The sequence below is a fragment of the Glossina fuscipes genome, unplaced genomic scaffold (assembly GCF_014805625.2).
Source record: "Glossina fuscipes isolate IAEA_lab_2018 unplaced genomic scaffold, Yale_Gfus_2 115, whole genome shotgun sequence".
Taxonomy (NCBI): Eukaryota; Metazoa; Arthropoda; class Insecta; order Diptera; family Glossinidae; genus Glossina; species Glossina fuscipes.
Window position 1 is genome coordinate 2,144,633 of NW_023998458.1, and position 22,934 is coordinate 2,167,566.

A 22,934-nucleotide genomic window follows, 5' to 3' on the forward strand; every position below is an offset into this window, starting at 1 on the left:
AAAATCGACATGTACGTATACATGTGCAAAAAACAAATCACTGAAAAATATAATTCGAAGTATGCATAAACACACGTATATAAATATATATATATAATATATTCCCTATAAGACGTGATTAAGAACATTATCGTAGGGGAAGATAGTTGTGTCTGCTTGCAGTCGATTTGAAAATGAAAAAGTTCGGAACACTGGAGAAGCCTGACGCAATGACAACGTGAATTCATCAGCATTTCTGATCATTCATTTGATATTTCTGAAGCATTAAATAAGTCGTGAAAGGATGATTAGTGAAGGATTGGCTCAAGTAGGTTACGTTAACTGTAGCTTAATAATTGTGTAAAATACACAGTTTTTTGGATGCGATTTCGGAGTGTATTACTCATGCCTGCTTGGCCATCATGGTACCCCTTGAATTATTACCAACTAACTCGGCATAATTTTTATGGGACGCTATTAATTATTATTACCCGGAACGATAGTCAAGTAATCGGTGAAAGCTCGCTTTTAATTGCGCAGGCAGTTTCCCTGACTTGCCTCACTGTGTGCTTTTGAGCACCAAATCGCATCTATGAAGTTATACCGATTTCCGTCTAAGAATAGAACTTGAAAGCCTGTAATGGGTTGCTTCCGAAAGTTCGGGGCGAGTTATAGAGCAAAATGCGTCTTTCAAGTCAAATATTGTTCAACTTTTTTCTTCTTTCTGTTTGAAATGACCACTCCCTGAGGGGGCGAGGGTTAAGAATAATTATAAGTAAAGGAGCCGAAAAAGACGGCTGTTACCAATAGCGAGCGCAATCACGAAGTTTGATTATTTAGAAGCTTAGTAGCTTTGTCATATATCCTGCAGTACTGACTTGGGCGATCTGTAGCGCTATACTCGTATACTTGGGAACCATGGAGTATGTGTAATTTTAAATTAGGTTATAATGAAACGATTTGATCAAATATCAAAAGTATTTCCTAAAATACATTATTATAGGAAGGACATGTGCATAAAAGGACGAAAGGACGGTCGGACAATGATGTCTGCATTCGTCATATACTGGTTAAGATTCAGAACGATTAGTATTAGAGGGACAGGTGGGTCCGCTTGTGTTGTTCACATCTATATGGAGGGAGTTTCAGTGAAATACGACGAGGATTGCTTTGATCCTTATTTGTACGTGGATTCATATGCTTCGCAACGTTTTCTATTTTGTTCATGAATTTGATTATCAAAGGTAATCATGTTTGTGTTGAAGGAAAACTCTCTAATGGGCGAAGAGATCCCGGGTATGGTTCTTGCTTTCGAAAATATATTTGCACATCGTTATATACTTATTGTATCTCGTTGTATTCTTATTGTATTGGGTTCAGTGCTGAAATAAGTGCAGGAAATAAAAACTTTCTCGAAAGCTTTTTGAGTTATTCCCGTTACAATTAGGTATCGCGAGCGAGGCAAACTTTTTCGTAAGGATATGAAATTCTAGGCTTATATATAAGCATTGAGATAATTTGTATGGTCCGGAACAATATTATGAAGTCAGTGTGTGAGTCATGTTAGCTGTGTCATATTGTTAATAGAAACTTTAATCGATAAAGAGTAAAGCGATCGGAAATTCCGTTTAATTGATATGTGACTAAACCACACATGGCATGACATGGTATGACTGTATTAGTAATAATAATTAATGCTCTATAAATGTAATAAAATAAAGTTTTATCAATTTTTTTTCATTACACCGCCTACTAAATCGATTTGTTGTTTACCTTTTAAGGACAAGCTAACCCTCTGGTGCTGCAAGTGTTAACGCGAATAATTAAGATCAGCTTGTGGGCGTCGTTAGATAGCAGCGAACGTTTATATTACAAAGTAATTTGCAAGGAAATTATTAAAGACTTGCTTGTTTCAATTTATTTGAAAAGTTATCAATAAATCTTACTATAAAAGGTTAGATTTACTTACTTACTTGCCATTGGTTGATTACATTCGGATCTGTGGAGAACTACTGTTCGCCTTTATTTGAACTGAACGATTGATTTGTTATAAATTTGTTATTAAATTTTATTAACTCTCATATCCCCTTTGTTTTCGAACAATCAACAACAATTGTTCTAAATGCCTACGTATGTGTGAGTAAGTGACAGCCCTATTTGGTTTACCTTACCGAATATGGTACAAGTTACGCAAACCGTAACAGTGTTGACTGGGCTGTAGTCATATATTTCTGCACTGACTGTGTAGGTAATAACTTTGAGTTTTCCTTCTTTTTTTTGTACACTCCAACGTGGTAGGGATATTAAATGCTTGCAATGCTTGATATGCATGCGCATAATAGGCGTACACGCCAAAGAATTCTTAAATAATGTATTTTCTTGACCATTTTTAAAAACAAAAACGATTCAAAAATGTCTCTCTGACTTTATGTCTGTCCACGATTCCCAAAAAATTGTAGGTCAGCTCTTGTTTGTTTGTTCTTTGTCCGGTGAGTTTCAACTAAAGATGAAGGCTTGATCAGAGTTAATCTAAATCTGAGGTACTATGCTAAATAAACCTTAGGCGCGTGTTGACGGCAAGCGAACTCGCGGCTGAGTGCTGAGAACGAGAAGATATTGGCGGGAGGTTTTTGAAGGAATGCAGGCCCCATTGCTTTTCGTAAGTTAGCGAATCTGCCATTCCCACGGAAATCAATTCCCAAAATTCCTAAATCCTTTTGAACGAATATCCCAGGCTATCTCCATTCCTCACAAACACTTCAGTGTCAATATTCCCTCAAAACTTGTCCTAGATTCTCTTGAACTTCCACATTTGAACATTGAAGACTATCTGCCGACGCTGCCTTGTAAGTCGTAAATCTGATTGATGGCGTAGTAAAAGAACTGAATTTATCGCTTAGCAGCCTATTTCTTCTCGATACCTGAGGTCTATTTCTTTTGAGCGAAACATTAAGTAAATTTGACACGTGGTTCCAAAAGCGCAGAACGTTGAATTGATTAAAAAAAAGAAAAAAAGAGATGGAAGGGGAAGAAACCTGCCTTTAGAAAACACTACATATTACGTTGGGTAATGGATTCGCTGAGCAATTTCATTTCCATCGTCGATTTCTCAAGGCAATGTTCTTGTCTTTATAAAAAAAAACAATTACTTTTCAAGTCTTATTATGACGAAAAGTTGATTATACTGTGCATTCACTTACATTGAACGATTTTTTATAGAGACACAAATTAAATTCCGGATACTTTTTATAGTCAGATATAGCTTTGTTCTTTCATTTTCTTATTCTATTTTTGCATACCAATCACCAAAGCATAAGGGGTATATGCGTTTTGTTAAAACGTTTGCAACGCCCAGAAGGAAACATCAGAGAACCTAAAAAGTATATACATTCGTGGTCAGCATCAAATTCTAAATCTATTTAAACGTGTCTGCCCGTTCGTCTGTCCGTCAGTCCGCCTGTCTGTTTGTGCAACTTTCTCCCGTTAGCGAAATTAAAGGCATCGCCAAAAAATTTGCAAAAAAGCTTGGAATTGACGCAAACTTTTCAAAGGACCCGCTTACAATTCTCACATGCGTCTACGACAAAAAGTCTCACTTTGAAAATAGAAGAAATCAACTACGTCCGTTCCTTATTATGAATCATGAGAATTTTGTTCTTTTAATTTTTCTGTCATTTTTTTGGGGTAAACGGTGATGGGTATAAAAGATTCAGTCCCGACCGAATTTAATTTTCTTACTTGTTTACTGTAATTATTTATTTTATTTAATTAATCATAGATATGACGCATGCTCTTCCTATTGATTTCCTTTTCGTATGTGGTAGACGTACGTATGCGAGCGGCTTCTTACGTATAATTTCTACAATGTTCAGAGTGGCGAACAATTTCGAATGAAAGTGCTTTTTTTTTCTTTTCCATTAAAATCTATCGGTTTTAATTTTTCAAAAAAAAAACCCGTGGATTGACTTTAACAAGTTGTGAATTATGCCACAAAATTACTGAAAAATTGTTTCTGAGCAAAATTCAAATCAATATTTGTACTCAGAAATTGTTTCCTGTTGATATTTCGATTTGATGTCGTTCAATCTCTTTCATTCAATTCGTGAAAATATGCATTTATTTTCGCTTATTGAAGAAGGAATTTGTTGTTGTTGTTATGGCTAAATATTTCAAATGCTTATGCAAAAGCGCAATTAGAGGTACACATCCGCTCAGATGTTATTAATTATTATGATCGGTCAATCGTTATAGCCGTCTATAAGGCAAAGTTTTTGTATCATCCTCATATTCGTCATTCCCGCCAGAATGTGCACCACTGCTAGGCCAATAGAGCGTGCACTTTATGCACTTATGACGTTCTTCAAAAGACCTAGTACTGCACTGCTGTGTTGATAGCAAACAATAGTGTGAAGAAAAACGTATTGAAAAATGAACTTTCGAGTTAAAAAAGATAGGCATCCATAAATTATTGATATCGAAAGCCATTACGTGTATAAGGAACTTACTGCAGAAGCACGCATGTCAGCAGCAGAGAGCGCAAGAACGCACACAAATTTCATAAACACTGCACATGCCTGCGAAAGGCTGTTCTAATAAATCAATGTTCGTGTGTCTGCGCATAGTAGCGTGCAATAGCCGCTTTTCCGAAAAAAAAGGCTCGGAGAACACGTTTTTACAATTTATTTTCGGTGAGTTGATAGGGTCTTCGTGAGGAATGTCCATGCTATGAGGATAGCCCATGTGTGCCTGTTCGAAAGATTACTTTGAGCGAGTTGCGATGCAAAAATTCAAATCGTGGAAATTGTTGCCAGTGATTCACTCCACGAAAGTTACGGCAAAGTTAAGTTACTAGCATAACAGAAACGAGAGCTGGCAAGAAGATGGTACTTGGAACTTGTCATATGCGCCTTAGATACTTAGCTTAACAATTGCAGAAGTCTTTTCAGGGCACGTATAACATTTGGACTGATGTTTTTCAAAAAAAATTGATTAGACAAATAGTCAATCAATTTAATGACAGCAGAACCGCTCCGACCTTTTTTGTCTCTACCCGGCTTTTTCTACTCGCGAAGTTAATAAATTTAACTCTGGGAAGATGGTCTGGAAAATTTCGGGAAAATTCGCATAAAAGAAAAATGTGCAGAGGAATGGACCACGCTTATGGGCGCTTGTAATTCAAAACTCTTGAAATTCTATTTGAATAAAATGTTTTTTTCTTTGCTCCGGGTACTTTTTGCACAAAATTATATTTCAAGAAGTACTCGTTTCTAACGAATTTATTCCGGCTATTATCGTTCGAGCCATTCAAAAATTTTGTATCGATATTGATAGCTATCTTCAAGCGTACATTACAGAGGCTTTCTAGATAGACTTTTCAACTCACGTTAAACTCCCGCAGATAGATGCGGGGCTTTTAGAATCAAATCGGTAAATTCCTAATAATAATATGAAGAAAGCATTTAGGGACAGTTCTCCTTTGACGTTGCTGCTACATAGGATGCCTACTGAATCATTGGCCTATGGGTGCAAAAACCCCACGAAGTTTTTATATAAAAATATTTTACGAAAATATTTTTCACATTGCTGTGCGTATATAATTTTAAAATTAGCATATTGCTGTCAATATGATGTCAAATTTATGCCAATGAATAAAAACACATTTGCCAAAAATATTTCAACGTATTAACACTTATAAACAAAATTACAACATTTTAGCGTAAGGCTCATATATTTCTAATTAAAAACAAATCATGAGAATGCTATAAAGTCTTAGTACCAAGGTCTTCATAATTTGTTATGTGTGTGAGAGAACAAAAGTCTTTATCTTTATGTTGTGATATCGATTCGTTTAGTTAGCTTTCGCTAACGCCTTGACTCATATAACACTTTAGATTAATTGCAGAAGAATTTTTCTTCTTCTTTTGCCTCTGTTGCAGTCTCTTCTCATGAATTTTATATCCTATCAATCAACGGGAACAATGACTAATACGTTATAATCAAAAGATTGTCATTACATTAATCCGCATTAACTTAACTTTTTAGTTAGTCTTTATTATTATTAATAGTCTAATACACACAACACTTGAGAGCACCTTATGTATGCACATGTAACTAAAATAAACATCCATGCCTATGCAAATACATTTATGTGTGTGCATGCAAATGTGTATTAAACGCACACAATTGACAAATGTACAAATTAAAAAATACATATTAACATTTGTTTTTTTTTGTTTATTTTAAATTTGAAAAGCATGAGAACGGCGGGAGACTTTCCTCGCTTGTTATTATTCACTCGCAACAGACCACAAGTGAAAAAAATAAAAAAATTAAAAATAAAATAAAATAAAAACACTAAAACAATAGTTATTCATATATAATACATTAGATGATTAGATAAAGAAATGCATGCATTACAAACGATGTGCATATCGATAACCCGTTCTTCAAACGGATGAAATTCAATACAACTGATTTTGAAATATTCGGTCTATCTATACTATTTGTCATGTGGCGGCAGACTTGCTTTGTGTACGTCTTAAACGTTTGACACAAACTTACCATCAAAAGACCAGTTGACTGACACCGAAATTCGCCCCAAACCCATATACTGTCAGAAAAATTAGAATATGTCTATATATATATAGCTAAGGATGGACAATAAAACCTCTCGCTCTCTTGCTGCCTTTTTTGAAATGGCAATAATTAATAATAATTTTAGTTTAATAAAACAAAAAAATAAACCAGTCATGACTTATTCCGCAAGACGTCGCGCAATTTATTACAATAATAATAATAATACAATAATAGATAAAAAGCTTGACATAATGTCTTATTATAATCCCTCAGAAAAGAAGGGACATTGGGTAAGCAACAAGTCTTGTATGCATTACTTTGGCTTTGTCTTTTTTCTACTGCGAACTTTTCTTCATTTTCCGCAAAGGTTACCAGTGCAACTTTTGTTGTTTGCTGAATTTTCCCTGTAGACGATAGACTTTTGAATACCTTTTGAGCTTGCGTTTTGCTTTCTGGACAAAAGCAAAGTCCGAACGTATTAGAAATGAAAGATAGTTTTTTCCAATGCTAAATGGGTAGCGTGCAAACGAGAAGAGGTGAACTCACGTCACAAACTTAAATCCTGCCAAACAAAAGATGATAGCAACAGTGCTTCTTTGTCGCTTCCTGTTGCTTCTCTTCTCTGCTGCCCTTTTTGAACAGTACAGTGTTTCTTTCATTTTGTGGAACTTACCTCTTCTTTTCAAAACACAAGAGAAAATAAACTTGCTTTGATAAAACTGAAGAGGAAAAGGGTGGACAAGGGTGGTTCTTACCAAGTACGCGAAGGAAAATTTGGTGTAAATCGTGCCCCCTTTTTGTAGAAAAACTTAATGGTGATAATAGGGGGTGTAAAAATAAATCCATAACTGCTTTCTCAGAAAAAGAAAACGCTTACGCCAAGGAAAGGACAAAAAGTCTTTTATTTAATAGTATTGTTCATCGCTAACCACAACTTCGTCCATCTTGGCAGAAATCGAATTCGGCGTAGAAAAATTTTTGAAAATTATCAACGTAAGAATATCGTTATAAGGATGGAATCATTGTTCAGAGCGGCAGCAAGCTAGCATTTCAAGCAGATAATAATTAGAAATAAAGATTTTATTCAATGCATCGGATTTGATAGCTCAATGCTAACGCATCCGAGATTTTTCGTCGAGTTACTGAAAAACGCAAATGTTTTGTATAATGCAAGCGTTTTTCCTTTAATCGTCTACACAGTCTCACCAGTTGTTATTATTTGGCAACGATTTTGTTGAATTTGAAGTAACGTACAACAACGATTGCAGCCAGCTAACCGCCATAAACGGCGTGCCAAATACATTCAGACACTCCCCGGTTAGATTCACCATCACTTTTCTTCTAAGTATGCGCTTTTTTTTTTGGTTCAACTTATTCAATGATCGGGAAAAGCATAGCATTGTGCACATCGAAAAGATAGTAGGCTCACAGGGTCACAAATTAGAATTTCTTCTTACTCATTTTGTATTTACCATTTTTTTAGTGGGTATACGGACCCATGTTCCAAAGCGAATTTTTGATAGCGTCAAACTTGAAACCCAACACTCCGCTTAAGTGAACTCTTCGCTAGACAGATAAAAATGAAAAGTTTCAAGTATTTTTCTCGATTTATAAGAGCCGTAGCTAACTCTTCGAAATTCTTCTTAATCTGCGGAGGGAGTGATTTGCAGCATTCGCGCAACCTTGACATAGTTCCAGCTATATCTAACACAGTGCCAGGGACAGTGCCTGGACAAACTTATTTTATATTTTTTTATATAGAAGAAAGCTATTCATAGGGGCGTGGCCGAAAGATCAGAAAGTCTTCTAGCCTTCAAAGTTTCAAATATTTTATACAAGGTGCAATAATCCTCGATCGTATTGTAGACATGCTAATGGATCGTATTGTAGATAACAATGCTAAACATGTTATTTTATTTATTTACTTTTTTTTTGGCGATTTTATAAGCAATTAACTATACGTTTATGTGTTTATGTATTTTCATTATTAAATACTTCAATGCATAACGAATTTTTTAAATATTGTTACACTGTCCGATTAGTTTGTACGTGTATGCGTTATGTTTGTCTTGTTGATTAACTTGCAAATTAAATGCAAACAACAACAACAACAACAACAACAGTAGCAACAAGTACAATTGCATTTCATATGAATTGTAATCGATGCTATCACTGAAGCAAGGTGACAGTGCCGCCGCCGTGTCATACAGCGTTGTTATATATAAACGGCGGTATCTTTTCCCTCTATTACATCGAGTGCAATTGCTGTATTGTAACTATGACCGAGGTGCTGCGTTATGTCACTCAAGCGACCAGTCAGTTACTTAATGTTGTTCTCTCTAATTTGGCCATTTATCATCGGTGATGGCGTGTGTATGCATATGCTGGGGTGTGAGGTAATTCACTCGAGTATCGTTTTGCTTGCTTTGAAAAGAGCAAAGAATCGAACTAAGACTGAGGCTGCAGCGAACGCTTAGACTGAGACTGAATAGTAGTGATGCTTTGTTTGTTTGCTTGTTTATGTGTTAGTTTGTGTGTGAGGTCAAAAGTGCGCGCAATCATTAATCTAAAATACATTTAATTGTATTTTTTATTTGATTTTTCTTTGAATATGTGTCTGTGTTACTTCTGCTTTTGCTGCCGCCGGTAGGGGTAAGAATGAAAACTTTAAATCATTTTATGAGTTGTTGTGTGTTTATTTATGCGAAAACAAATACATTCCATTACGTTGAAATCATTTAAAATGCGCACACAAACACACGTAACAAATGTGTTAAATTATGAAAAACATGCGAGAGCGCTTCCACCAGCATACATGCAGCACATAAGCTCACACTTTTTTCTTTCTTTTTTTTTCTTTTTTTTTAAATGTAATATAATTTTTGATCGCTTTTTTTATGCTGAGATTTTGTTCAATTAAAATTGCTGCTTACTATTCGTGATGATGGCACGCGCGCACAGATGGGCCGCGAGAAAAAACTTGTAGGAAACTTTTTACCGGCATAAGAATACATTGCAGTGAATTTTATTAAAATCAAGTAAGAAAATTTCATTCGTCTTTGAGCGATTTTTTTCTTTTTTTTCCCTTTTGCTGTAATATTTATCTTAATATACTAAAAAATACATTCTTATAAAAGTCAGTTTACTCCACTGTTAATAAAAGTTAACATTAAATATCGAATATCTTACACGAATATATATATATATATATATATATACAAGGTTCACGTGTCAGTAGCCCTATCGAGGCGCCTTTAGAGACAGAGGAATTCTTTTAAATATTTTTGGAAAATTTCAACTCGATAACTGCCTTTCGTAATATGTATATCAATAAAGCTGGTATGTGGGTAGACAACTCTTCCTCCAAGTCGATCTATAAACATGTACTCATCACACATGAGCTAATTTTTAGTACTTTATGCAAATATTTGACTCATAAGAGCTTCAACAATAATCCGATGGATGGACAGACGGGTCTCTTTGGAGCCCAAAACTAAATAAAAATACCTGCGTGCTTATAAAACAACAAAAATAGTATAGAGAGAGGGATTCGCGGTTTGTGCGCCTATAGCCATCATGGTAATCGCTTTTTAGAAACTTCCAAGTTCTTCCGTCACTTCCTTCCATGTTGTATATAAGAAACCCTATTACACTCAACTCAACATTTAAGGAAATTTTCGGGTACAAAAATAAAAAAGGACCCGAATCAAGTCTTAGAAAGGTTCTTCCATCTATTATTCTTACAATTGGAATGATGAGGTACCGTTCTTGAAGCTGGGCTATCGAGAGAGTAAACATTTTAAGTGTGTGTTTTCTGCTTGCCATTGTGACCTTATTTTAATTACCAAATGGTGTTCTACCATGGTTCGTTGCGTTCTATAAGGCGGAAAGATGTTTACCTCAATAACGTTCGGAAACTATTCAAATATTTGATCGAAATAATTGTTCTCGTATTCGAAGCTTTCTAAGAAAGTCACCTTCTCAAGCTAGGCGAGAATGACTGGAAAGGACTCATGTCTCAACTGGCAACACTGTCTTCAATAACATGAGCCTACTTGCCACACAATATGTCATGCAGTCGATTTATTGTGTGATTGATGGTAACTTCCAAGTACTCCGTTGGTGAATGGCCTACAAGCAGCAGTGATTTCATTCGCTTGGACTATTCCTCAAGGAGTTGTTTGAGCGCGTTGGTCGTTGTATATTAAAAAACGAATATTGAGTGGGCTTTTAGAGTAAGTTTGGACCCGAATTAGTGAAAAAAATGACTTGAAAATTGGGTTCATAGCGTCCGTTTCTGTTAGAAACGCCTTGGTGGCCTAAACCTAGTTGCATCGGGTGTACTTCAAGCAAACACAAAATTTTTTTTACTTTTTTACTTACATGAGTATATTAAGTTTGTGTCATACTCCGAAAGATCTCAGAATTACTTTCTCAGTCGATTTGAGCTTGGCTGCCCTACCTGCCGACCTAAATGTCGTAATTTTTGAGATATTTAGATGAAGAGCTGTTTGGACGAGCGCTATTGAAGATGGCTAGGATCATAAAAGTCCTTGTATGAATAATAAGTGTATGAAAATGTAGTTTTATTAAAGCATTTGAAACAGTCTGATCGGATAACATTTTACAAGCTTAAGAAGAAATGCGTTTGACTTTTGTCTACCTTTGCCAAATAAATTTTACTAGAGTTTGGTATGAAAGGTAGATGAAATGCTTGCAATTTGCTTTTCAAAAATATACCCATATATACTTCCATACATAAATAACCAGCAAGACTTGGAAGTGGCAAAAGATATCTGGGCATTGTTATGTTTGTTGACTGGCTTATCGCTAGTATATTCATTCGCTTATAGCTCTATTCATTAAGTAAATTATTAATGTACTTAACGAAACTATTAAAGCAGTTTATTAAAGAAATTCAATCCGCTAGTAAATGCTTTAACCTTTTCCTATTACGGGTAGAAGCCACATTTCTTGCAATAATCCGCTCTTACACTTGCTCTCGCACTCTTACGAACAATGACAGATGAAAACTTTCTTCAACAATGTAAAGAATAAATTTTATTGAAAAAAAATAACGATTGTCATCTTAAGGTTTTTTTTGGTGCGAAAAATGCATCAACGTTTCAACTGCTCTGATGCAAGCATCAGAGATTTCTTATTAGTATTCCAAACCGTGCTAAGAAAACCGCTGATGCGTTAGCTTGTGTTTACCATTTAAGAGCAAGCAAGCAACTTTATTTTTAATATTCATCTTATTATATTTAATTAATTTCTAAGTCTTTAATCATTATTTATGATTGCATGATGCCTAACCATATACGTGGCTACTCATAACTATAGAAATTCTACCAATGCATTTGCTTTGCAGTTAACAAAAAAAAATATAAAGATTTTTTTTCAGAATTTCCTTAATTTATAATAATAATTAAAATTAATTTCTTAATGTAAAGGCGCCATAATTTTGTAATTCTCCATATTCGGAGCTTTGCCCAAAAGCAGGGAAAAAAACATTTTTTACTCAACTAACCATAAAAGGTGGTCGGGCAGGCGGTTTTTTCAACTTATTATTATTTCAAATATTTAATGTTTGTGATTTATAAGCCGATTGCTGCAGCTGCTGCCAATATTGAAGTCGGTTGTACGTTATCATAAAAAAAAAAATGTGGCGATATATATATATATATATATATATGTATACATATAAATGTTTCCATATGTTTTAGTTCAACTAAAATCGTTCAGTTAATAATATTTTACAGGTACAATTTTTTTTTTGTCATCCACGGTCGGGTGTATTAATGTTTATTGAGCAAGTTCATTCGAGCTGAAAACCCATTTTTCATATCTGACTTGATCTGACTATCTCAACTTTTGATTCAAATCATCGTGTTGCGCAAGTACTAGGTGTATAAGCAAGTCCTCATCAATGTTTTCGCATGAGGTGACTTTCCTCTCTAGTGAGAATTTTTTAGCTTGTTCGTTTGTATCGAGTTTATAGGGTTTAGACATAAAAAAATCTTAAGGAAAAGCTGGTTTCTATCGCGGTAGGGCGCTCTCCCTAAGCAACGCTACGGGAATTAAGAAGAACTTGGAAAACTTTTCGACGTGCAATTGGCAAAGGATAAGGGTGGACTTTGTAAATTACCAGAAAAGTTGCGGTATAAGCACCGAAGGACTCGACTTTTGCATAAGATTTCTTGAAATCAATACTTTTTTTTTCTATTAAAGAGAACCCGTAAAGAGTTTCAAACGTTTAAGAAAAAGTTATGCGACATTGCGTCCACGAGCTTCTAGGTAACAATCAATGTAAAGAATTGAAAGAATTCTTTGAAGATCTTAAATTTGCATACAATAATTCTTTAGAAACGAAGAGGTTGGTGACACAGTGTCTTCCGAATAACATTATTCTTATAGCGCTTACTTTGCCGTACTCCAAATCGGTCCCCCACTTTTTTATCGAAAAAAACAGCTACAAAAAAAACTTTCAAACTTCATTCAATATTTTGTGAGGAGCGTGGAATTTTTGACGAGAATCTCAAAAGAACATCAATCAGACTGATGTTTAGTCTGTAAAATCGCATGCATTTAACCAATCAAAAGTATCTTTCGTGCTTCACTAAGTAATGTTAGTACTATCGGTTAAGCGTTGCAATCAGTAGGGATACGAACAGCTTGAAAGACATAACTTGGAGGAAAATGTTTTTAAAGACTTAACAAGTTACGGTGCTGAAAAGGATATGACAAGGTCCCATGTAAAGTTAGATTCAGGTTGAAATCAAAGAAATGTTTTTCTCCGTCTAGTAGAAGGCAGGACCTGAGAACTTTAAAGTTAATTGCTAGTATCCCAGCAAGTTTTATGAATGAAGCAAAGTGCAAATGCCTTTTCAGGTGTAGCAATACTGCCTCGTCAATAATTTTGAATCATGACATTATAAAAAAATTCGACTTTTTGACTCATACATTTACTACTGATAATGATGGTTTTATTGTTTGCAGATTTGATTTCATTAAAGCACACATAAGATCACCTCGGAAGAGGTGTCGCTTTCATACGCTATTCTTGAGTTTGTGTCATTTGCCGCGAGCACGAATAGCTTGGAATCCAGTCCAAGGGTAGATCTAAATTTAGGGGGAAATAGTAAGCTAAATTAAATTGCAATCAACTGATCGACGCCGTCATTATAAGAGTAAAGTGTTCAGCTTTTCTCTACAGGTGGTGGAGATTTAAGCCGAAAAACGTTTACTTAGTTAAAAGGCTTGGCTCGAAGACCAGTTGAAAGGGTTTTTTTTTTTTATTTAAAAGACAGAGGTTGTTTAAACATGTTTCAAAAGTATCAAATCAAGTATCTTGAGAATATATTGAAATTTAGGTGAGGCATTAATGTTTTCTTTTTAAATCTCTTTTGCAGAAATTGCCCGTGTACGCGCTTCACTGTTTCAAATAAATGGTGTAAAAAAAGAACCTTTACAGTTGCCTGAGCCTGAAGGACCTGCAGTCTCCTTAAATGAAAAAGTCTATGTACCTGTGCGGGAACATCCAGATGTAAGTCTTCTTCTTTTCTTTTGCTTTTCTGCAAAATATTTAAACAAAAGAAAGCTTTCATACAATAGTTAATAAGTTAATTGTAATAAAAGTTGAGTTTTTTTCTTTCGCTTTGATGATATTCATTCATTAATACGCTCGATACAGTTTCGTTTAATTAAAAATGACAACCTTCGTTTCTTCCTTCGCAGATTAATTCAGTTAACAATGTGTGCGAGCGACTGACTGACTGACTGACTGACTGACTGAGTGGCTGAGACCGTTGTCGTCGTTTTGAATGCTTTTAATGAAATAAAAGATAAACGTTTTTCTATTGCTGAGTTCATATATTTTTCTGTTGCTGTTGTTGCTTTTCTAAAACTCATTGAATATATAGTACAACCGGAAATCACTTTAAGGTGTGTCATCCGTTAGTTCATTTAATGTTTTTTTTTCTTTTTTCTTTCTATTAAAAATAATGATTGTTTCTTATAATTCTGAATTAATAGAAAGAAAAGAAAAAAAAGATACTTGCGTTACTGCTGTTGTTGCTGTTGTCTCTAAGCCTTAAATTCTAAGCACTCCAAGCCGTCATTTATTAAGAAGACGTGCAACCATTTTTCTAAAAACATTGTCTAATTGTTTTCTTCTGTTCAAGTTTTCGTTCTCTAAAGAGTGGTGTCTGCTATTGATTCGTTTAATTATGCTTAACTTGGCATTTGTTTGCAATTAATCATTTTTCTTAACGAGCCATGAAACGAAAAAGTTTAGTTGAAACAAGAAATATATGAGAGATAAAGTAGCTCAAGTAATAATAACTCAACTAAAGACAATAACTCTTTTTAATGTTTTTAATGCAAGCAAAAGCGCAAAGATTCCTGTGTAGATTCAATTGATACATTTATTTATTAATTGTGTGTACGTTGATGCTTATATATATATATATATATATATATATATATATATATTACACAACAATTAAATGTAATAGACGACATGTGCTGTGCCACATATGAGAGAGTTGCGGTTATTGTTGTAATCTTCTCAAGCTCAAGTTATTCATTTACTGCTGACGGCAACGATGTATACTTATATCAGACTTGGCTTCCCAATCTTTAGGCTCCTCAAGATTTTCAACGTTATTAAACAAATGTTTGATAGAAGCGAATTCTCTTTTTTTTTCCTGTCAGAAATTTCACTTTTTTGAACAATGAGCTACGATCGCAAATCTCAATCATTTTCGCTTAAAGCTATCGGTGTTCATTAAGTGATTAGCTTCGACCTATTTACATATGAGTTTTGTTGTTTGCATAGCAAGTGATGATTAATGCAAACTAGGGAAGGAAAATAGTTCATACTCTCAGCTAGAGCCGCTAGCGCTGAGTTCGTATTCATTCATGTAGTTGCCCAGCGTATGAGAATTTTTCTTTCTTCACCGAAGGATGAGAGGCGTCGTCCCACCACCGTGGACACAGCCGCCTCGCCGTCTGTCCGTTTAAAAATATGTATTGCAAACATTCTCACGACCGGAAAAATTAAGCTATCGACTTCAAATTTGGCAGAAATAAGGGAAGCTCTTGCATGTGGGTGTGGTATTAGAAACGGGCCATGTTAGTTAAAGCACGCACAAAATGGAGACAATCGGCCACACCTAGTCTATATTGTAGCGTGTCAGAATAAATTCATGTTTTCTCGGGCAAATTCTCGGGCAATTTCAAATTTTAAACGCACATGTCCGTCTGTTCGTCTGCCAATCTACGGTAAACATTCTCCCGTTTGTAGGCAAGTTGATATCGCCTACAAATTTGCAAAAGCATTCGAAAATAAACAAAGAAATCAGAAGACACGTCCACAACCCCAACAAGAGTTTTGTTTTTTGGTTGCTACTCAGAAACTACAACAAGTACATGCAATCATACATAAATCGCTCAATATATATATAGAGCATGAAAATTTGTTTTTTTTTTTTTGTTTTTGTTTTTGGGATCATGGTGATAGATATAAAATATTCGGCCAAGACCGAATATAATTTTCTGGCTTGAGAAAGCAAGAATCGTAATTTTTGATTTAATTTCACCTGAAAGCACAAATCATCCTGAATATACTCCTGAATATCACTCAAATCCTCATCGAGTTTATAGCGGAGGTTTAGCTGAAACTTCGTACTGAAGTATTTCCAACATCTACGTTACATGCTTGGTTTAATTTCTCATACATTTCACGGTACATAATAAAAACAATCAGCTGTGTGAATTTATATATGGTAACGCCTTTAAAAACATATGGTTTTACAGATCGTTAATTAAATCAAATCTTTGAGAATATATATTAAATTTTGGGCCTAATGTTTTCAAAATTGTTCACTTCCACTTGTTTGCTTCAACAAGAGCGTTAACAACATATATATTTAAAGAAACGGCCAATGGATAAAGTTTTCTCAGCAATAACAACTGTCTTGCTTACGGCAGATTAGACATGGGTGATTGAGTGATTGAACGCAACGCGACTATGTGTCCATTTTCGATAAGATATGAAGACAATTAATTATAATTTAATCGACTGTGCTTTAATCGCCGACTGTACACCTTGCTCTTCGTGGATACATAGTTTTCATTAAATCATAAACAAGGTGAGAATTAGTTGTAAAGAATCCAATAAAACATTTATTGCATTATAATCGCATAAAAATTTACGGCTGGCCTTGGATTGCGCTTGGACTTTTAATAGCTTAATAAATCATTGAAACAATGTTTACGTTTTAATTGAAATTGCATAGACAAAAGCTCTCCCTAAAGAGGAATTCGTTTGGGGAACGCTGCATTACGGTTAAGCCTTCTAACGAACAATGATAATAGCAAGAAAATCGAGAAATTTATACTTAAAAAAGAAAACAAAAAAAGTAATAATAAAATAAAATAATTCTAAATAGTGGTTTTTGTTCGTTTGTGGCAGGGACGTTTGCCATATGTTCACAAAAAATTAAACTATAAACAGAAAGCAATGCAAGTGTAGACATTTAAGCATACAGATCTCTGTGCGTGTATGCATACACATGACATTCATAAACATAAAATGCCAATTTGTTGTTGTTGCTTCTCTTATATTTATATATAAATTCCAGCACGCAAACAAATTAAATGGGATTTTATAATACATTTTCAACTACTTGAACAGAATAAAATATGAACATAAAAAGGGGAAAAAAGGCGAAAGAAAAAATCTCGCGAATATAAATTTGTTTAACTGCAATATATCTACAAGTGCGAGTACAGTCATTGATTTTTATCTAAAACTCATTTAGAGAAATTCATACAGTTTCGGAATACGAATTACGCGTAGTTTCACAGATCTCAACTCATACAGATTCCCGTCTAGAGGATAGACACATGTCATCGCTCTATTTGCACCTCTATTCGATAGCATACATTTTGTCTTTTTCTTTTTTACCAGATTTTGTGAACTTTTAGGCCGATCCACAAATCCAGGTTGCTGAATCGAGAATTTTGAAATTGTTACGTTTTCGTGTAGCTAGTAACGAGCGTTTGGTGGTGCGATTTTTCCGTTGTCAAGTCAAGTGAATGTATCCGCAATACCCAGAAGGAGGCTTCTGTGACTATAAGGTATACAGTCAGGTCTGAAGCCAATTTGGCATGTCCATGCGTTTGTTCGTATGTCCATCTGTGGCAAAAATTGACCTTAGTTTCAGTCAGTATCAATTCCTGAATCCAATTGGGAATGTCCGTCCCTCCGTTTATTTGCTTTTCTATGGTAAAAAATTGCCTTGGCCCCAGAAGCTACGATCTAAGCTTTACATTTTGCAAAGGTCTCAAAAACTGTCTACCTGCAGACTGACAGGTCAAAGTACATGCCTACAGTATATCAAAAGTTTGGTGTTTTACGCATGACTCTTAGGTGGACACCACAGCAAAGAATTTCCACGCGCCGTACTGTGGACTATTCTGCACTCTGCAAACAATGCGAAAACTCGGCCACGCGCATCCATTATTGCAGAATATGGATATTTTAATTTTTTTTTGTTTTTGTTTTTAATTTAACGGCGGTGGCAGTACAAAATTCTCTTAGTTACTTTAAAGTTATATTAATTGTAGAGTGTGCGTTTGCAAATTCTCAAATTTGATCTGTAAAATTAAAACAACAAAATAGGTCTGGGGCTGGAGCTCTTGTTGTTCCGTTTTCGAAAGTAGGAAAATTTTCAAAGCACACGATCAGAAAACCGATATTGCTAAATATAGTTGAAATTAAGCAGTAATCAAATCAAGCTGATATTATTTCCTTTTTGAAAGATGTTTTTGAAGGCTGCAAGCGAAATCAAAAGTTACTGAAACTTCTTAGGGCGTCCCCTTTCGTTTATGCCGAGAAGGAAAATTGTTTAAAACGTTATTAATATTTCACTTAGCGCTTTTAATTAACGATTGTTTATAAAATCAAACAAAACAATACGTTGTTGATATTGTCCAACTGTTGTGTATGTTAGATCAACAGAAATGTATAAATATTAGGTTTACTAGAAACGATATTTGATTTCTTCTTCTAAGGTCATCGTGTAATTTTATCATAGCGCAAATTGCAAATTAAAAGCAAATATAGGCTCTTAAAAGAAAAAATAAAAAATCGAAAGAAAATTTTTATTAATTGCAATAAACAGTTTGCGCTTTATTTTTTTTCATTTTTTTTTTTTTTTTTTTTTTTTTTTTTTGCTGTTGATAATTTGCAAACAAAGTCTTAAATATTAATTAATTATTTAATTAAGAAGCTTTTGTCTTAAGCAAATAGGCAGTTAATAGGTTTATTCTAAGCATTTGCTAAGAATGCGCTTCAATTAAAACAGTCTAAACATATGTACTTTCGCTGTTTGAACACGAAGAGTACCTAGCAGCAATCAGGGAACCGACTACAGTTTAAATACGCATTACAGAGCGCTTACGTAGATCATAATCAATAACATTCCCCGCTTTCCACATGTTTCGAAAATTTTTTAGAAGAAGAAGAAGAATAAAAAAGTCTACAAATATAATAAGTAACTGTGTAGAAATAAAAAAAATTGCCAAAATTCCTGCTATACCTAAATGAACTTACGTTACGCTATACGGTAATTTCAAGCTTTCGACTTCGAATTTTCGAAGAGGGCGATGTATTGCTATTGATCAGTTTCGGATTTAAGTTACCAATCTATGGTATTCTCCTTAGCTAAACTTGCCTGCATTTTTTCTACGCCCCACTGAAGCATGGACGTGTACTCATTATGTTTTTCTTTTGACAATCTGAGTAACACCCAAAAGGACGCCTTAGAGACCCTATAAAATATATATATTCATGGTGGGCGTGAAATTCTAAATTGATTAATTCATGTCTGCCCGTCTGTGTAGTGTGTGTCGTTGGCACTCTCCTGATTGCAAAAATTAAGACATCAACTTCAAATTTGACAGAAACACTGGAAGTTTTTGCTCGCAGTTCGGTATTGAAAATGGGCCGAATCGGTTAGAGCAGAAGCCCTGTGAAATTAGCAACTAAAAACGTTAGAAATAAGAAGTAGAACACCAAAGTTAAATATGCAGTCACCCAAAGTTATTAAATGTAACTCAGCGGGCATCTGTGGCTTTTCTTCCCTCTTAACCACCTGCCTGTGGTTTTTACTATATGTATTCCCTATACATGCCATACATGCGTATGTACGCAACATATGCTTTATGGTAATGAAATTCGTGAAAATTCATTAATTTAATTATTTAATTTTAAATTTGAAGTTCAATTGTACCTCATCTCTTCAACTACAATAAAGATGAAAGTGCAATAGTCGTCTATTAACTTGATGCAACTATTTTTATAATTGATCTTTTTTAAAGACATCCTTTCCCAAATTACCGTTGCTGAGTAGATGCAGTTTTTGCAGTTTTCATGCCACGTGTACTGTTTTCGGTACTCACTAATAAAATTTATAATTTTAAATAAATAATTGTTTTGTGTCTGTGAGAGAACATATGTATGTCGTTGCACGGTTATCGGTAAGTAACTCAGATGCTATTGCAAACATCACCGCAGTGTACAACTTTTAGCACGTCCTAGAGAACGGGTACGCATGCCAAGAAACTTATTAATTTAGGCTACTTGCGAAGTGTTAAAGCGATGATGGAGTTGGTCCGGGCACCAGAATTGAATAGAAACAGAAGACCAAAGAGAATGGGATGGAAAGCTAGTACATAGAGGGGACGAGAATATCGAGAGGGTCAAAAAGGGCGAAACGAAGATAGATCCCTGTTTAATAGCAAAAAAGAAGCGTTGACGCCTACATTTTTAGCACTTTTTTTTTATCAAGACCATAAAATATTTAATGATTTTTTTTTTTTTTTTAATTAATTGCAATAAATATTTCAGTCGATCAAAGCATACCCGATCAATATTCATTTGTCAATCGACCCACGCTTCTCTATCGTCATAGACAAACGTAAGCAAACATTTTCGAATTGTGTTATATCTTCCATTCCGTAAAGATCTCAATGTTATGCTTTATGATAACAATGAATTCATTACTAATAACTTACAGTCGCTGATAGAAAAAAAAAAAAACAAAATATAAATCACTATAATTATACTGACTACAGTGATTAAAATAAAATAAAGCATTCATTTAAAGCTTTACACACACACACACACACACACAATAGTAGTAATAAAAAAAATTATAATAAACATTAAAAAAAAAAAAAGAAAATCGCAAGTAAATATTTATGTTTAAACGCGAACAGCATAGGTTCTCATGTGAAAATGTAAATCCTACTGGAATTAAGTGAGTGTAACTAATGAAAAAGTACGTAAATCTTGATTTAATTGTTAGCCACTGTTAATGAAATGAAATCCGATCATAACTCGTTAGGTGTGATGCGATTATTAGTCTTTAGCAAATTGAAGTGAATAAATTGTGGGTTTGAAATTTTACTGACAGCAGATGATGATTAACTTAACTCCTCTTAATTATAGAGTTTCATTTTAATATGATCGGGATATGATGACAGTAAGAGGAGCAACAAATGCCGACGAAATTTTGTAGTTTCAAGTTAGCGCTACAAAAACAAAACCTTCCCGTCCATAACTTAAATAGCGTGCTATTATTTAGTTAACACGGTCCTATTTTTTTATATATTATCTTCCTTTATTTTTCTTGTCCGCTAAATAAGCAAGCTAGTTGCTCATCCCTAATTAAATAATAACCGTTAAGCTCCGTGCAAACATAACTTTTCCAAATGAATGGAGATAAGTCGTAAAGGTTTAACTAACTAATAACTTTTCATTGCTTTGTGATAACTACGTTATATGCTTAAAGGGGCGAGAAAATATGTTTTTTCAATGACTTGCCTTTCGAATCGCTGTCTCAACTAAGGTATTTCATATTTACGACTAATGAAATACCCATTTATATCTTATAGGTGATTGAATGAATCTACTATGTCCAGTTCTGAACAATGGCTTGCAACCATCGCAAGCACTTGTCAATTGAAATGAACTCTCGTCATTCCCTAACTTAATGTTTCCATTTCACATATTAAGTTATCTAAGCAAATGTTACAATAATTTTCATTTGTAAGTATATCTGAAACGACTTCTAGTCCTTGGTAATGGGGTATCTTTTATTCGTAAAATGTCTGTAGAATATTCTCAACGTTCACGAAATTTAAAATTTCAGCTTCAAATTCCCTTTGCTAAAGTTCTTTTTGAAATATACTTTTAAAGGAATATTTTCGAAGATTTTCTTTTACGCGTTACGTTGTCTGTGCTAAGGATTTAACAAGTTTGTGCGACTGTATGCAACACTCATCAAGATTTGAATTAAACTTATCTCAGAAAATGATTCTGCCGATGTCCGCCCACGTATTTGTCTGTTCAATCCACGGATCGAAACTTTTCGAAAATATTTTAATGCAATTTGAAAGAATGGACGGACCATATTGACAATGAATTCGTTCTGACCGCTTTTAATACAATTTCCCTTATAATGAACTCTTTCGAAAAAGTACTTGTATAAGAACAAGTAAGCGAGTAATATTCGGCTGGGACCGAATCTCGCATACCCACAACTACGCTTTTCACATTCTACTCTCGTACTTCTTTTATTTGATGCCCATAGTTTTAGGCAGATAATATATCTTGATTTGAGAAATGTACAAAATAGTTCTAAAGGTTTTTTTTTTTTTTTTTGCTTTACGATAAATAAGCAGTAAACTTTAAAAAAGTGAAAAAAAATTAAATTTAATTGCTCGCAAAATTGTGTGGGCTCGGCCGATTAGTTCCATTGTTGGACCTAGTTAGCAAAATGTCTCGTAAAGCATAAAATACGGAAAGTTTTGGCTATCTAACTTTAATAATTTCCGAAAATCTTTGTTAGAAAAAACTAAGTTGCGTTCAGTATATGATTCGGTGCACGCTTCTGCTCTAAACTATTTTTTCCCATTTTCAATACCAGCCTGCGTGCAGAAAGTTCCAATGTTTCTACCCAATTTGACGTTGATATCTTCAGTTTCGCTGCCAGGAAAGTGCCAATAGCACACAACATCCAGACATACGGACGGACAGACATTGCTACATCAACCTAGGATTATATATGTTTTGTAGGGTCTCTTAAGTTCCCTTTTGGGTATGAAGATAAATTCGTATTTAACTAGCAAAGACACCTACCACATCCCGTTACAGAGAGAGAGAGAGCGTGCGTGAACGCCGTAACAGAACGCTGTGGGATTTGGAAGACTGTTCTATAGGCACGAAAAAAATATTTTTGTAGACACCTCGGGAATCTTTACGAAAGTGCATTTCAAATAAGCTAAACAAGTTGAAATTCTGGTGA

At 34.5% G+C, this 22,934-nt stretch overlaps 1 protein-coding gene across 5 annotated transcripts in view; it reads left to right on the plus strand.

The window, feature by feature from the left end:
* The window catches only part of LOC119640083 (protein held out wings), a 109,932-nt gene that overhangs the window by 56,569 nt on the left and 30,429 nt on the right, over window positions 1-22,934 (plus strand). For all 5 annotated transcript variants that reach the window (XM_038037865.1, XM_038037866.1, XM_038037867.1 and 2 more), the window contains one exon: window positions 13,968-14,101. In XM_038037865.1, the coding sequence (XP_037893793.1) occupies window positions 13,968-14,101 (134 nt within the window). The remainder of the gene's footprint in view (window positions 1-13,967; window positions 14,102-22,934) is intronic.